The 18,002-nt window shown below is 30.7% G+C and overlaps 1 protein-coding gene across 4 annotated transcripts in view; it reads left to right on the top strand.

The window, feature by feature from the left end:
• The window catches only part of LOC130903862 (protein kinase C and casein kinase substrate in neurons protein 1), a 36,959-nt gene extending 21,916 nt beyond the window's left edge, over positions 1-15,043 (top strand). For 3 of the 4 annotated variants that reach the window (XM_057816213.1, XM_057816212.1, XM_057816214.1), the window contains 6 exons: positions 83-309; positions 2,468-2,588; positions 2,672-2,776; positions 10,402-10,523; positions 13,031-13,188; positions 14,880-15,043. In XM_057816213.1, coding sequence (XP_057672196.1) covers positions 83-309; positions 2,468-2,588; positions 2,672-2,776; positions 10,402-10,523; positions 13,031-13,188; positions 14,880-14,992 — 846 coding nt within the window. In that variant the 3' untranslated portion in view covers positions 14,993-15,043. The remainder of the gene's footprint in view (positions 1-82; positions 310-2,467; positions 2,589-2,671; positions 2,777-10,401; positions 10,524-13,030; positions 13,189-14,879) is intronic. The other variant, XM_057816215.1, reaches the window with a different exon arrangement.
• Positions 15,044-18,002: the final 2,959 nt, after the last annotated feature.

The following is an 18,002-nucleotide window of genomic DNA, read 5'->3' as shown; positions in this document are numbered from 1 at the left end:
TTATTTTCACTTAGGGATAACTAATTTCATTTTTAGTTTTCTACCCTTTTGTGAATTAATATTAATCTATTGCTTGTTATAGGTTAGGAAAATGCAAGACAGGGTACAAAAATCTAAGGAAGAAGTTCAAAAGTGTCGAGAAAAATACGAATTGGCGCTCCAAGAAATAAATCAATATAACCCTAAATATATGGAAGATATGACAGTCGTGTTTGATAAATGTCAAGAAATGGAAGCTCAAAGGCTTAATTTTATAAAATCGATTCTATTTGAAATACATAAACACCTCAATTTGTCTCAAGATCCAACGTAAGTGTCTCAATATCACATTTAAAAATGACCTTCTAATCAACAACATCAAAACTGATAAATTAACTAGTTTTGAGTGTTTTGAATTTTTTAATCTACTCGAAGGTTGTTTCTGGGAGTCATTTACAGCACCTATACTCAGAAGATATGTTGTATAAGACTTTACATCTCATTGTTCTTGTGTACCACTTCCCAAGGTGTTAGTACTACTCCTTCAAGGTACTTAAGCCTTTTAACAAAATAGACAGGACCTTCGCAGAGTAGATGCTCTGCTGTTTCCATCACTTGCATCTGTCAGAAGACTTACCACCAGTTTAATGTCGTTTCTGTTCATCACTAGAAGTTCTTCTGAGATTATATGATTATGGTTATGAATATTTTGTATTGTCTTATTCATGAAGCTTTTCTCCAGTCAGACTCCAACTGATTCTTTAGCCATCCGTTTAATTCGTTATTGATGAGGCATCTCCTTGGTACGGAGTCGTTGCCCCCTTTTTGTCTGCGCCCTCATTGCCTGGTATACCCAGGTGAAAACATTAGAGATCTCATGTTTTTGTTAGCTAATGCTTTCATAGTTTGCGCTCCCACACTAGTTGGATGTGCACTCAATAGACTCTATCTTCTCTATTTTGGATCAATGGACTCTATTTTGGATGTTTGAATGATTTTTTTCATTGTTGAGGTGTCAGATTAGTTTTTTGTACATTTCCGGTGTATCAGCATTAATTTTTAAAGTGTAATATATGTATATCGATGGAGGTTTTCCTTCGTGTTTGTTTTTTTCCTTTTTTTGACTACCCACCATTCATGCGGATTGTCTTGAGTGTCTGTTTCACTGTTACTATTTTCTATCTCCGTTATAGTGTAAGGTATGAATTATTCTGGTATATATTTGGTTGTATGTGCATTGGCTAGCCGGAGGTTCAAAGTACATCTGTGGTGTCTGAGAGGTGTCTTTGGAATTGCTAGAGTTTGCTGTTTTCGAATGGTTGGTGCACATTGTAGTTGACTAACAATTAGTATGAATTATTGCTGTCCAAATTGACTAATGTATGACTGGTTTAGATGGAATCCATTTTTGTTATAATCGGTATTTACATTTCTTTTAAGTCGATTTTTTCGAAGACCCTGCACCTTTTATTGTGAAAAATTTTTCTTTACCCAGAGCAATTATTCGCTAATTTTGTTAAGGTATTTAAATCATCAATTTTGGAATTAAGCAAAAACAAAAATATTATGGAAAACAAAAGCTTGTCGAGTAAAGTTGAGTCAAACTATAACTTTTTAATTTGTCATTTCTTAAGACAATTTTTATGTCTTATGATTGAGGAGACGGTCCCCTATCGAAATATTTATCTGTACATCAGAAGTAAACTATCGTAATTGACATTTTTCTGACTTTACAGGGGAGCTCCACTATTTCAGCCCCTAATTTTTTTTTGCCCATTTAAAAATGTACGATACTATTTCACAACCACCACGAGCACCCACTGTTTCATCCCACATGGATTTTTCACTCACTTGAGAACAATAACTCATTTGTTTTGTTACAAGTATAAATAATGGAGTATAATTATTAATATTTGACACTTAAAACGCCATAAATCATATAAACAAGAAAAGTAGTAGCAATACCTCCTATAACTGTTACCTTGTGGACACATGTCAGCTTTTGACAGTGTTGCCTTTTTTTATCGGGGGTAAACTCTCTTAACACATTTGCATGTTCTTCGCACTCAGTATTTAATAGGGGTATACAGTTGTAACTCAAGTTACTTGACTTTTCCTCGTATCATATCATGACAGATACATTAAATTCACATTGGCTACGACGCCATTTATTAACTGGGCAGAAAAGACAACTATCCAATCAAGAATATACACTTTGATAATGCAGTTACATCAATAACCCCAAAATCGAGAATTTTGTAGTTATGATAGTTTACCAGATATATGGTCCCTAAAAAAATTTGTGCCACTAAATCGAAATTGAGCCATCATATTTTTGGAAAAAATAACGATAATTTAAAAAAAAAATTTTGCGATGTACCATTTTATATAATGAAATGTGCAAATTTCAAATTACAGACACTTATTGTATATCGTCCCTATTTCTAATAACTAATGACAAATAAATTATTATTTGTTGTTTATACAGGTTAACTCAAATATATGAAGAATTTTATCATACAATTAACAACGCTGATTACGAAAAAGATTTAAAATGGTGGTCGAACAATCACGGCGTTAACATGGCAATGAATTGGCCGCAATTCGAGGTAAAATTTCAAAATATTCTGTTTAGATACGCATGTGTAGTTTTATTATTATTTTTTTATTTTGTGATTGCGTTTTCGTCTAGGACTACACTGAAGAATTTCGTGACATCCACAAAGGGAAATCCAAAGAGGCTTCTCCATCCGGAATCACTTTGATCCATCAGCGTCAAGTCGGAGAAGATTTGCATGTATGCTTTTTTAATTATTTAATAAGGGTGAATGTTTCAAAAATATCACACGCTAAATGTCGTTTATCAATATACACTGCTCAAAATGAAAAAATGCACAATGATTATTTGAAAATGTGGTTAATAGCATGAAAATCGGTCCTGACATCATTTTTGACGATCTCAAATCCAAATATGACTTCAACCTCATCACCCTTCGTTTGTGGGGGGACATCCTCTACTTATTTTTTATATATTTCAATTTCTAGCCCGAAAAAGTTTTTTATACAATTTATAGGAAATTTCGTGCTCTACAAATTCAATTACCACCATTTTAATGATTTTAATGATTTTTAATCATAAACCGTTAACTATATATTTAGCAAAAACTATATTGTAAAAAGTTTGGACTGCCATAATTAAAAATCTATGCATTATACAAAAAAAATTTTCAAATAAAAAAATGCCAAAAATTATTATCTATAAAAATGATTTAAGTTATTTTTGTCGTATGATGCGCGGTTTGATAGATATTCGTTAAAACGTATTTTTCAAGCCCCCTCAAGACGACCACTAACTAACCTACTTTTTCGACTAGAACCCCATGACTTCTGAAAAAATACGATTCATATTTTATCTGGACTGGGATTCACAAAAATCCCACAATTAATTTGGGTTAAAAATCAGTAAAATAAAATTGAGACATATTTTTATACAGGGGGATCAATGAAATCTCGTCCTTTTATGGTTCGAAATAAAAATACAACCAACTTTCAAATGTGATCATTATAAAAAAATTTACAAAAGCTAAAATTAAATTTTGAAAATTTTTAAATGAAGCTAATCTCATTATACTAGTGAAAATATTAATTATTATTTAATTGAATTTTTTTTTGAAGTGTTCACCTATTTGTCTGTTTTGTAGTTTGTATATTAACAATTTTTTATTTGTATTCTTAGAAGATTATATTTTGAGGTATGTATCGTGAGATATGTTCACCTTGAAGGTGAGTTTCTTCGAGTTTCGAATCGATTAATTGTTGAATTGTGAGTTTTTAGAATGACATCGAAATATTTTGGTTCTAATTTAAAGCATTTTTACATTTTAAAACGTTTAAAAATATTTGGCTTATAACATCAAAATCGTTTTATCTAAATAATATTTTCATCAACTTTTTATTTTTTGTATCTTTTTATTTTAATTTAGTGATTATATATCTTGATTTTAGGTGTCTTTTCATAGAAAATTAGTTTATAATAACAGGTAAAAATCAAGATAAATCATGATTTTCCATGAAAAGATACCTAAAATCAAGATATATAATCACAAAAAAAATAATAATATGAAATTATTATTTTTTCCCAGTTTATTAATTTATCGGTCTATCGATAAATAGTAGATAAAACTCATTGGAAAAGGATGAGAATATGATAAAAATAAAAGGAAAAATAATTTACGGATGATCTAAGGTAAATTTTCCCAGAAAAGTCTAAAAATAAGAAAAAAAACTCGCTCCCTATTTTAACTCTTATTACTAAATTGTACGTAATGAGATTTTTTTTATTGCCTTTTCTGAGAAAGTTTTTTGTTAAATAAATTTATACACTATCAAAAAGTAGATATTACAACGAATAAAAATCTGATATATTGACGGGAGAATTTTCGTTCGATTATGTCAAAATTACGTGAAAAAATAAATATTTCGATTCGAATAAATTACAGTATATTTGGGACATAAGAAGATAAGTTTTCATTACATTTCGTGAAAAATAAAATTTGTTCGTAAATGATAAAAATTGAAAGCGAAAGTGAATTTTTCACATGAATTTTGAGGTTATGTGAAAAAAGTGTAAATACAAAAGTTGTAGATCTTTTCATTACCTTTAACTTTTTAACCTTAAAAACGCACATTCTTTCCCTTCTCTATCTCAGATCGCCAGTAAATTATTTTTCCTTTCATTTTTATTATAGTCTCCTCCTTTTCCAATAGCTTTCATTCTACTATTATTTTTTTTCACTCTTTATTATTTTTACTTAACTTTACCCTGGTTAGGGTTCTCTCTCTACAATTGTGGTATTCGACTAAAGCATGCCGTGTTTTTAGATAGTGCTTTACATAAAATTAATATTTATTGAATAAATAATCAAATGAAAAAATCCGAAGCAGATTAATTATTAATTTTAATTTACTATTTTTTGAATAAATTATTTATGATATAGGGTGCAACCTCAATATTTTTATTCATAAAATAGTTTCATTTCTTAAATTTTTCCTTCTGATCTGATTAAAAAACGAATCGACTGTTGATTTCAATTAATTTTTTTGCCAATTCACTGTTTCCAGTCCAGTCCAGAGAAGGTTTAAAATGTGAATAAATATGAAAATGCTCGGAATTAAATGGAAACAATAATTTTGATTTTTTTTGATGTTTTATCACAAATTAAATTTCCGAACGCAATAATATACGTGCTCGAGTTTTTTTGCAACAAGATGAAACTTTAAATGTGTTTACGAAGCAGCTGTTGAACATCACATTACCAACAGATTACAGGCACATCACAGAGTCAAAAGAGGAGCTTATTCAGCGTGTTTCAGATATAGCGCAATAGCTCAATAATCATAAATGGCGGAAAAAAATAAGGATATCAATGCGACCATTCAGAATTTTTTTTCGTAACAGTTGGCTTCCTTCAATCAGTCGACACCGTCGATGAACCGGGATGACTCCCACGGAGTTTTTAAATTCACTGGAATTACCTGGATTACTACCTCACGATTTTCAGTTAAAATAAGGAACAGTTGTCATCATTCAGGGTGACATTAATCAACCTAGACTGTGCAATGGAACTGGATGTGAAAAAGGTGATGAATAAAGTCATTGAGGCAACAATCATAAAGGGAAAATACAAAAGATCCTGCGTATATCGATTATTCCAACGATTCTAAACGTTTACAAATTTCCGGTACGTCTTGCCATTGCGATGACCATAAATAAATCGCAAGGCCAGTCGTTGGAAGTTTGCGAAATAAACTTGGAGTTTCCCTGTTTCGCGCATGGACAATTGTACGTCGGAAAAACATTCATCTTTGTTTATTTACGTTCCACAAAATAAAACAAAAAATATGTTTGGCTTCCTTCAAATCAGTCGACACCGTTATGAACCGGGATGACTCCCACGGAGTTTTTAAATTCACAGAATTACCTGGATTATTACCTCACGATTTTCAGTTAAAATAAGGATCAGTTGTCATCATGCAGCGTGATATTAATCAACTTCGACTCTGCAGTGGAACAGGATGTGAAAAAGGTGATGAATAACGTCATTGAGGCAACAATCATAAAGGGAAAATACAAAGGATCCTGCATATATCGATGATTCCAACGATTTTAAACGATTACAAATTTCCGGTACGTCTGGCCATTGCGATAACCATAAATAAATCGCAAGGCCAGTCGCTGGAAGTTTGCGGAATCAACTTGGAGTTTTCATGTTTCGCGCATGGACAATTAAACGTCGAAAAACATTTAACTTTGTTTATTTACCCACTACAACACAAAACAAAAAATATAGTTTATCAGAAAACTTTAAACTGTGTGTTTGTCTGTCAATATGACATTAAAACCTTATATATAGCGAGTAGTTCATGAAAACTTTTTTTATACAAAAGTTCAGGTTTTTTATTTATCGATTGAGGCAGTACGATTCGAATTTTAGGCAACGGGCAAGAACAAATTTGATTATAGATTGAAATAACTTCAGAAAAAAATTTAATAAGGTTAGATATAGCACTTCATGGACACACAGAATAATGTTACTTGAAAACCTTTTAACAAATAAAAAATATAATTTGAGTGACTGGGCAATCTTTTGCTTTTTGGTAATTGATTTCCAACATCACTAAATTTTTCAATTTGCTCAATGTCATTTGGTTTTATCCAAACTGAGACTCCATATTGCTTGTTCATTTGAAAACATTCAAATATTTAGAAAAGAAAGCATGTGAAAGTTAAGACACTTTTTACTAAGTTAACAACCTCACCAAATGATTGGCATATGAAAACACCGCAATGCATTACGTTACATAAAATCCCGTGATTTTTAGTTATTTAAATTTATAAAATTAAAGCTACTACTAACGACCCACACTGAATGAATTGATAGTGAGTTTTTATCCACTGTACTGACAAAGTGAAGGAATTTGTTTTGATCGATTAATCAATTGAACGAAAATGGTAAGTAGAAGAATTGTCACTTAACTGAATCCTAATTCTTGAAATTGTAATTTACATTTTCATTTTGGTGAGAGCACAACATTTACAATATTCTACATTAGGACTTTTGCGGAAAATTTGATTGGGTTAACCAGATGAATAGAATCAATGTCATTAGCTCGCTTCAAAATAATATTAATTAATAAAGAAAAAGTTACGTTGAATTTTGGATATTACATTTTCAAGAATCGGGATATAATTCAATTCTGGCTTTTGGCTCTCCACACACTTGCTTTTCGTAGATTAGTTTTTCTCTATAATTTTCAAAATAAATTTGTTTCAATTTTATTTTAATGCGATGATGATTAATTTTTTATATTTTTTTGCAGCGCTCCCCGAAAAGCAGGAATAATCAATGCCAAATTAATTATTTACCATGTATACAAATTCTTATATGTTTTTAAAAATATTTTATAATAAAAAAGATTTTATCGATATTTGTTAATTTTTCTTCCCAAATCAATAATACAAATTTTCTTGGAGAATTTATTTTATAGTTATAAACAATTATATTATTAATTTAATATTAATAATTTAGTATTGTGTGATATCAAAACTGGTTAAAATATAAAAGTTCGATTGTGTTTCTTACATTTCATTGCTTATTGTTTTCAAGATAGTTTCTTCATTGCTAATTAAATTTTCATCTTATGCCACATCCTCTTCTTCTAGTTTCTTGTTCAATTTATGACTAAACTGATCTAAATTTTGAATTATCCTTTCATTATTTTCTCCTTAGTTATTATGTCGTTGCTCTCCTGCTTCTTTTATATATTTCCACACACTATTTAGTTGTTGGTTCTACAGGATCATGGATCCTTTCCCTTTCTGTACTTTCTCAGTTTCCTAGAAACTATATCCAACCATATATTGTTGCTATTTTGCTTCTAAGGACTTTTTTTCTAAATTTGTTTATTCCAGATAATATCATTTAAAACTTGCTACCAAACTCAAAATATACAAGGTTGCCCAAATTATTTCTATTTATTTATACAGTTTAAAGGATGTCCAAAACTTATAGTTCTTTTTTATGTTTACTGAACCTTATTTTTTCTATGGAATGGTTGTGATTACGAAGATCATGTATTAATATAAAGAAGATCGATATTTTGAATTATCCTTTCATCATTTTCTCCTTAGTTATTATGTCGTTGTTTGCTAGTAACTAGATCCAACCATATAGTTTTGCTATTCTGTTCTAAGGATTTTTTTTCGTAATATTGTTTATTCTAGATAATATCATTTAAAACTTGCTACCAAAGTCGTAATATACAAGGTTATCCAAAATTATTTTCAATTATTTATACATTTTAAAGGATGTCCAAAACTTATAGTCCCTTTTATGTTTACTGAACCTTATTTTTTCTATGAAATGGTTGTGATTACAAAGATCATGTTTTAATATAAAGGAGATCGATATTTTCAATTATCCTTTCATCATTTTCTCCTTAGTTATTATGTCGTTGCTTTCTTTGTTTCGTTTATATATTTCAACACACTAGTTGTTGGTTCTAGAGGATCATTGATCCTTTCCCTTTCTGAACTATTTCAGTTTCCTAGAAACAATATCCAACCATATAGTTTTGCTATTTTTACGTGGGATAGTCTAGCGAAATAAATCATTAAAATTGAGAAAAAAATGTGATGCAATAACTCTAGCTCAACCTTCAGACCTGTATTAATGATAGATACAGTGGGTGGTGACATGAAATTAATTATTCTAGTGCCTTACAAACACTCACAAAATATTAATGTAATCAAAATTAATTGACATATATTTGGAAAGAAAAAAATTTCGAGTTACCATTTTAAAATGTTGTTTCCGGAAAAAGTCTAAATGAAGAAGTACCAATTACTTTTGGTTGTGCTAGCAACTCGTATAACTCGATGTACATAATTCTGAATCACCTTGTATATATTAGTAGGTCAGATGTATTACGTAATATAGCAAATTCCTGGATAAAAGATGCAAGTGCAACCATGTACTTTTGGAATATTTTATATGCTTAAAACAGTTTGGGTTACGTTATCTTTGTTTGTCAAAAATGAGGGTAGTCGGTCCGTGGGCCTCTCTGTAGGTGCGAAGTCTTCTATCAGGAAGTCTGTAGCTGCCAAATCTTCTAATAGGAATTCTGTAGCTGCGAAGTCTCCTAACAGGCTGTAGGCGACTGCGAAGCTCTCGCACTACACGCTATTGTTAACACTCATGTGTCAGACGGCGTTGTGCTGCATCCAAGTAAACATGTCCGCCATTATTGATGCTCCCGCCAAGTGTGATTCGTTTTCTACAGGCTGAAGGCCATAGTGCCGCAGAAATTCTTCGGAGAATGAGTCGTGTGTATGGGGAAAACTTCATCATTGATGGTGTCGTGAATGGTATGCATGATGAAGGGGGCCAAAAACCCAAATCTGTCGTTTTAAATAATCTAGTTCAAAGAGTTAGGCTACTTTTCAATAAGAGGGTATTGAAAAGCTTGAATTATATGAGATATTAACCAAACGTTAATATTTTTTTCAATTGTTGTTTAATTTTCGAAAATATTGAACACAACTTGTTAAATTTATTCAACATATAGTGAGTATCAAAATAAAATATATTACGGAGTGATTATCTTTAATTTTCATATTCATAGAAAATTCATTACTTTTTGTATAATTTTTTTTTGTACCTAGTACCTAGTTGTACCTAATCTTACCTAACCTTACCTAACCATTTTTTTAATGGTGAACATTTAACTTTTAATATTGTACACTTGATTACAATAAGTGATTTTAAGAATGTTTTTGTTCATATCACCTTAATAATTACTTTTTGTAAATTTTTTTTTCAATTTGTTTGTTTTTTTTGTGTATGTTATGGAAAAAAATTATACAACTTCATTTGATTATTTGGAAAAAAGTTATTAACAAATATACACGAATGAGAGGATCTTCATGAACATTTAAAGCCCTGAAACCAATACTAGTTTTTTTTATTCCCATAATTTTTTTCGTAAATCCGCCTTAAAACCGAAGATTTTAAAAATTCCTTGATTTTCTAGAGCCAAAAAAAAGTATTAAATTACCAAAAGATCACCTACAACATAAATATTAAAATAGAAATTTGTTTTAACCACAATAATTTTTTCTACTTTTTGTTGAGTTGTATTTCTCAAAAATAAGTTGAAGCTATCGATTGAATTTTTGTAATTGCATTGATATTGACGTTGTAGGTGATCTATTAATCAACATAATTTCGCCAGTCGTCTGACTCCAACTTCATGGAAACGTCCTTTTATAAGATGAGATTTTTGTTAGTATTCACTGATGTCTAACTTTTTTTTTATTTCTATATTATATATAAAATCATCATCCAGATTTTTGTTTTTTAGGATTATTCGTCTCAGAAATCAATCAAGAAAGAAGTGCCAAATAAACCATCAAATGTGGTAACACAAGTTACTGAAGTTAAAACAACTGTAGAAACAATCAATAGTCCTTCTAATACGATCACGTGAGTCATTTTTTTTCATGTAACTAGTCGATTTGTTTATTATTATAGCAATAATTAGCAAGCGAACACGATCGATGGTTCGCCAGTAAACATAACCTAAAAAGTGTTTGTATATAAAGGAAGTTGAACAATGCTGTTGTACTGGAATACTTTATAAGTAAAAGATCTAAATATCCAAATATTTAATCAAAAATCGCAAAAATTTCAAATTTTACTACATAAGAAAACAATTCTCATTGGTTTTCATTTGTGACGTCATAGGTGAGATTTTCATTATTTTTTCCCGCTGAAAAAATAGGAATCGACATTATTCTCTTCATAACTCTCTCAGTTTTGATGCTAGGAATTTTTGTAAAAAATTAAAATAAAGGTTTTTTAAAGGTCCTCAAATAATGTCTTTTAAATATTTCCCGAAAATGCATTATTTATTGGTTATTATATGTAGAAACTCTCCATTTTCGCGTTTGAAAATACTCATCTACTTTCAACAAGTAATAATTACTTTTATATTAGATGTGCATTAATCACAAACACACTATTTTTATGTTTTTTTTAAGAAATATTTTCGTTCTTTATATTTTTACGAAACATCCTGAAAATTGAAAATTTCAGTCGTGAATAAGTCGGGAAGTATTGACTTGACTGCTCACCAGGGAAAATGCAATCCTTTGTACTTGGTTTCTCATTGGTTTTCAGTTATCACTTCATTGGTTTAAAAAATATTGAGCAGTTGTTTGCTTGATGATCACGGGGTTATCGTTGCCGGCAACTTAGCGTGTGCTGTTATTTTTATTAGTTACATACAAATAACATTTTTTCATATATAAGAATAAAGTTAATAAACCTTTTATAGGTTATATTCTTATATTATTACATTAAAAATTAAAAGCATAATAAACTTAATTATTATAAAATGTTAAAATAAGTTAAATTGGAATGTTACTTACATTAAAATGATCCTGGCAACAAAAATAATTACATCTCGCAGTATCGTCAAAACAACCAACATTTTCAAACCATTTTCGTTGTAGTATATTCGAATTTTTTGGCATCATAATAAAATCTTCAGGTGTTTTTGTCGTGGTATTTTCACATCCTGGCACAAAACACGATTTATATAACATTTTCTAAATTAATCAAAGTTAAATCAAAGAATAACCATGAGAATAACTGTCTTATCTACTTTATATCTTATGTTCAGTGTTTATACCTATGACGTCACGCAATAAGGCGGCCTTACTGAAATGTTTAAACTATCTACAAAATTTTTAAATTCTCAAAAATGGGAGCCCAATACTTTGATAGTGTATTCACTTGTCCCAATCAATAACTATGTCGCATTTCTATTAATTTCCTTCCAGAAAATTCAAATTTGATCAAATATATGCTAGCAGCATTACAAAGGAACACATTGTAGTTAAAAAATCAAGAAAATCGGCACCCAAATATTCTGTAAAAAATGAAAAAATAATCAAAACTTAGAAATCTCAGTGACTTTGAGTTTTCGCCTGATAAATATTTCAAAATAGTTTGTGTATTTCCAAATACACAAAAAATTGTTTGGTATGTTTGGCGATATCTTCTCCTGGTCGTTCTTCAGCATACGTTTGGCACCCTGAAAATTCTGTAACCTCAGAAATATATGAAAAAGAGTATGCTAGATATAGATTAATGCTGTTCATAAAGAAAAAGCATCCTGAAGAAAATGTTGTGTTTTGTCCAATTAGTGCAATTGCTCATTATGCAAATGACGTTTTTGGAGCTTTTGCAGAGTTGAATATTCCATTTATTGAGAAGTCTAGAAATGTTTCTAATGTGCCTCAACTAAGGCCAATCGAACGTATTTGGAAAGGGGACTCACTGGGTGCTGATTCAGTTATATAAAATGTGTGTAATTACAGTGTTTGTTTTATAGAGTGAAGTACAAATAATTAAATTAAAACAAACAATTTGTTCGGATTTTTTGTCCCCTCACTCTTAAGTTTCAATATCAAAAAGATATTCAAAATATTATTTTTTCAATTTTGTTTAGACTGTTTCTATATGTTGATATTTTAGTCTTGAATGAATGTGACATTTTTGTATCAAAAGTTGGAATTTTCGGAACCGTTGATGAACACACTGTTTACACTACCACTATATCAACACTATAATCATGTTATCATCTTCAGAAACTGAAGGTAAACTCAGTAAGTCGGACAGTGTAATTGTGAGTGTTGTAAATATAGTGTAAACAGAGTGTTCAATTGGAGTTTATTTAAACTAAGTTGGAATTTTCGGAACCGTTGGTGAACATACTGTTTACGATCACACTGCTTGACTCACGTTTCGATAATCATTTTATCGTCTTTTTATCAGTAAGTCAGACAGTGTAATTGTGAGTGTTGTAAATGTAGTGTAAACAGAGTGCTTAGTTGGAGTTTTCGTTTTAGTATCCCGAATAATATGTTTCATCCTCAAAATTCACATAGTATAACTATTTTTATAAAAATGTGTATATTCCGTAGGAACGGCTCCACAAATAAAGGAAATGAATCTAATCCTTTCGAAGAAGAAGAGTGGGAAGAAAACGATGCTCTCGTTGATAATGGAGAACCGGGAGTACCCGTTAAAGCATTGTACGATTATGATGGCGCAGAAAATGACGAGCTTAGTTTTAAAACCGGTGAGTAGTATGTAGTTTTTTGTGGAATATCAGAAAGTAAAGAAATAGATAAGTTAGAGAGCGTAAATCCGTGAATATAACTCGCTAACATTTAGACCTATTGATTTATTGTGTACCCCGGATTTTGCAAAAGTCTATCTGGGAGCTACGTAGGTAACTTCTTCTAGATACAAAAAGCTTGTATTTAAGTACCGTAGTCTTTGTTTATGGATTAACTGGCACTCATAAAAGGGGGTAGTCGAGGTCGAGGTGATAGTTCAATAGATTGTGTCCAGCAAGCATACCAGTAACTCTCCTTAGCTCATCTTTACCCAATGAAAGGGATTTTTGAGATCAGTTGGTACAATAATAAAGAAATCGATTATTTTAGACCTTGATTGATCAGACCTTGATCAGATTGTTCATTGTCGTATGCTCTGGTGTGGCCAGAGAGAGTTATTGTTTCATCCCATTGACTTTAAAGATTTCATGCAGTCCCAAACAAGCTTTGACTCAATTTTATATAAGTCAAGTGATTGTAGGGCCGCTCTGCTGTCTGATACGTTGAATATTTTTGCATTACGACGAGCTGCGCACTGGCAGGATCGCCATGAAATATTCTACTTTTATTTTGTGTTTGGTTCGATTCTGCTTAAATCAAACGCACACGTTGAATTCTAAACTCTCACTTATCTTAATTATTCACCCAAAAATACCACAATCAAACATATATGTTGTTCATTACACCTAATTTATCCTAATTTATGAAATAATGTTTACGTGTAAACAGCCATCCACTGCAACAACTTTTCGTGATCTTTCTAAGGCTTTCGATTGTGTTAATTATAATATTTTAATTAACAAATTGCAGTAATACGGTTACAGTTTAAGTCATACCTCACCAACATAAGTCAGCTTGTAAGGGTTGATACAACGATGTCTTCTTGCAAGCCGATACAATGTGGAGTGCCCCAAGGTTCTGTACTAGGCCCTATTTTGTTTCTTCTGTTTGTAAACGATATCAGTGTGGTAAAATATGTCTTGTTACAGACGATTACATTTCCTAACAATATTTCTAGCGATAGTAACAATAAACTAATCACATAATTTCTTATTTTGTCGTGTGTCTTTTTTTTGTGATTATGATCATTGTATTAATTTTATATACGTTTATATTCATATTGTATCTTTTTATTGTTTAGTTGTACAATTTTTATGTATTGTTTCTTCGTCCTCTACAAATATGATCATATCATTAGCATAACATCTTTCTGTTAGTGTAACTTTGTCCATTTTTTTATATCCTCATCGACTGTGTAGAGCAGTGGATTTTATATGCAATTTTTCATGTTGCTATACGATACAGATACTAAAGCTTCTAATTGAGTTTCGGTTTATTTCTCTCTGTTCGAATATCTTCCATAAGTCTTCTCTATGTATCGAAGGTTTTTTCAAGATCGATTAAACACAGGTGTATATTCCTCTTTTCTCAAAATGAATATCGTGTTTTGTGTCCTATTGGGTATGAATTCAAACTGAGTTTCTGTAAGGATTGTTTCTAATCTTTTGTCTATGGTTCTTGCAAATATTCTCGGTACGTTATTAAGGAAATGGTTTTGTAGTAACCACAATTTTGAATTTCTCCTTTTGACCGTGTTTTCACATTATTTTTATTAAATTTAGAGGTGTACTAATAAACATCTTTATTCCAGGAGACGTTTTTGAAAAATTAGAAGATGAAGACGAACAGGGTTGGTGTAAAGGCAGGAAAGACGGTAGAGTTGGTCTTTATCCGGCTAATTATGTAGAAGTGATTTCAAATTAAGAATGTATACTCATTGAAAGTATTATTAAAAAACTGTAAAAATGTTATAAATTATTGTTATTTTTTTAGACATAAGTAAATATATATGTACTACATGTTTATTTAACAAATATGATTTTTATTTGTAAACAACCTAAAAAGGGCTAACTAATGATGGTTCACCATATTCGTTGTATTAAAACATCAAAACTACTTTGAAATAAACTATTTATTAAATAATAAAATAAGTAGTTAAACTTGGCTTCAATAATCTGACGACCATACTCGCCAAACGCCAGAATATTAAATAAATAAAAAAGTTGTAATTATCTATAAGTCTGGTTGTTACAGTCACATCTATATAAAATAAAGTACGTAATTTGATACCTCAAATGTAATCCGCGAGGATACGTTAATGGAGGGTGAAAATAGGGAATGTTATTGTATCCTTTAACTAAATGACTAATAGTTTTACACTTAAAAGATTGCATCTCTGTTTGCGTTACATTCGTGCAATGTTTTTAAATTTAAATAATTTTAAATGGGAAATTATTATGTCATTTGGACTTTTTATAATTATTATGTCTGGTGACAATAATACTAATTTTAACCTTGAGTAAATATAATGGACAATTGAAATAATTCACGAGGTTTGCTTTATGTTTATGAAAAATTAAGTGTCAAAAAATATTTTGTTATAAATATCACTTCAAAGTTTTTCGTGGCCAATGAGATGCAGTCAAATCACTCTAATTCAACATCACAACAAATCATCATGAATCTTCAACTAAGTTCCTCTATTTTTAGAAAGTTTGGAAACATTAAACAAAATATTTTGTTCATCAATCTCGGTATTCTTATAATTTTTCGTCAAATTCACCTCTTCTTTTTTTACCCATTTATACGGGGTACTTTTGATCAATAATTCTCCCAACTTATCTAACTCTTAAATTCCTCCAGATTCCTTTGATATTGACACACTTATTTTGACAGGCCTATTTCAGAGATACCTCGTATCTACAGTAATATCACGTGACTGTATTTTTACTTGAATCCTAACCAATCTGGCAACTATGCAACTTGAATCCTAACCAATCAACCTATAATTTTATCTGGCAACTGCGCAGCTAATATAATTTTGTGAGAACTCGTATCTATGCCAGTTGAGTGTTGATAAAACTGCCTTTTAAGGACTTTAAGCACAAATTCCTAATTTTAAGCCACTTAGTGTTAAGATATAACAAGGTATTCATCACTTAATATGGAAAATATTCGTCCCGAACTAGGAAAATATTTGAAAAGCACGGATGTATCAAATAAACAAGATGAATTGCCCTTAAATTCAGAAAAATGTTCGCGGTACAATGAATTTGGGCAAGAAATATCTGCTTGACAATGTCAACCTACACCAAATTAACAATGCTTCAGAAGAAACTTCTTTACCACTGATGAGTGACATGATGAGCGAATAATATTAAATAACAAGACTGACGTTACTCAAAATGATTTATCACCATTAGAACTTCAAGCTGAAGAACGAATAACAAAATACCCAATTAGCATCGATCTTAATGAGGGGCTTGAGCAGCATAGCCAATCAAGAGAAGATAATCTGGATAAGCATGCACCAGAATTAGAATAACTTACACAAATAGCGAAGAAGACAAGGAAAATGAACAAATAGAAGAATGCACGCAAACAATACAGGAACAACTTGACTGAAGTAGAATCTTCGGATTGCGATGCTTTCATTTCGAATAGTAGCAAAAGGAAAGTATTGGCAACTAAAGAGAACTGGAGTGATATCAACAACAAAAAATTAAGACAAGAAGGAAAAGCCTACGTCAGCAAGAAGAGGAATAATAAGGGAAGAAAGAAAAATAGGGTCACGCTGTAGTTCTACCTTGTGTAAGACGTCCATAACTCGTAAATGTCATATGAGCTGGGACCAAGGAAAAAGGTGTACATCGCTTCTTTTGTTCTTAAAATTGAAATAGCAAGATTAAAGTTGTTGGTGAAAAGTCACGACGTTCGAGTAACTTGAAATACACAATAAAGAATCTTACTTGTATGCAAACCATGTTTCCTTTCAACCTTGGCGCTAAATGACTGTTTCTAATTGGGTATCTCATTCTCAATCTAGCATATTTCCATCACAAGGATTGTTAACGCTTCTAGAAGACACAGGTTCAGACAGACTAGTTGAACAACACCTGATAGAATTTTTTGATTTATTGCCAAAATTATTCGGAGCGATGGTTGTGGATACCAAAATAAAAATCCAGTGTTGTCTAATACTTTATTAAGTTTAAGTGTCCACCAAAATGGAAGTAGATTCGGATCCAAAGAATGGTTAAAAATAAGTAAATTTATTGTGTCTAGTGACCACTGCAGACTCATTGAAGAAGCCAGATAAAAAGTTAAAAACATTTCTCGTCAAAGACTACTCTCAAAATCAAAAGTATTGCTTCCATTAGGCCTAGCAAGAGATTAATGATAAAATTTTTTTGTATAACCACTATGAACCATGACAAGAATTTTGTCTACTGTCAATAATTTTTATCTAAAGAAGAACGCCTTTACTTTCATTTGAAATTTTTTTTAACTCGATTACAATAGCTTCACCTGTATGCGAGTTTTTTTGTATGTGAACTTGTTTGTAACTCTCCTTTATGACTTATTACTGTTAGTATATCCCACCACTATAATTTCGTTCGTTAGCCAAGATGTCAACCTCCGGATTCGCCGGTCGAGGGTTCAAATCCCGTTCACGAAGTAAAAAAATTTTTTTTTAGAAATTATCACTGCAAATTTTCTCTTTACAACTGTTCTCTGTTGGAGATTTGACAATAAATCCAACTTAAAAGTGGAAAATAAATGAGTGAATAACTGAAATAGTTTATGAGGCTTGCTTTATATTAATGAAGATGTAGGTGTTGAATCATTTCCTATTATGTGTGTGTAAGGATAATAAAACTAAGAATTTATGTAACAGTTTTTATAGTATTTCACACAAAAATAAATTATTATT

Source organism: Diorhabda carinulata, chromosome 2, assembly GCF_026250575.1.
Source record: "Diorhabda carinulata isolate Delta chromosome 2, icDioCari1.1, whole genome shotgun sequence".
Classification (NCBI taxonomy): Eukaryota; Metazoa; Arthropoda; class Insecta; order Coleoptera; family Chrysomelidae; genus Diorhabda; species Diorhabda carinulata.
The sequence above is the reverse complement of the archived record's forward strand: the minus strand, read 5'-3'. Positions and strand labels throughout refer to the sequence as shown.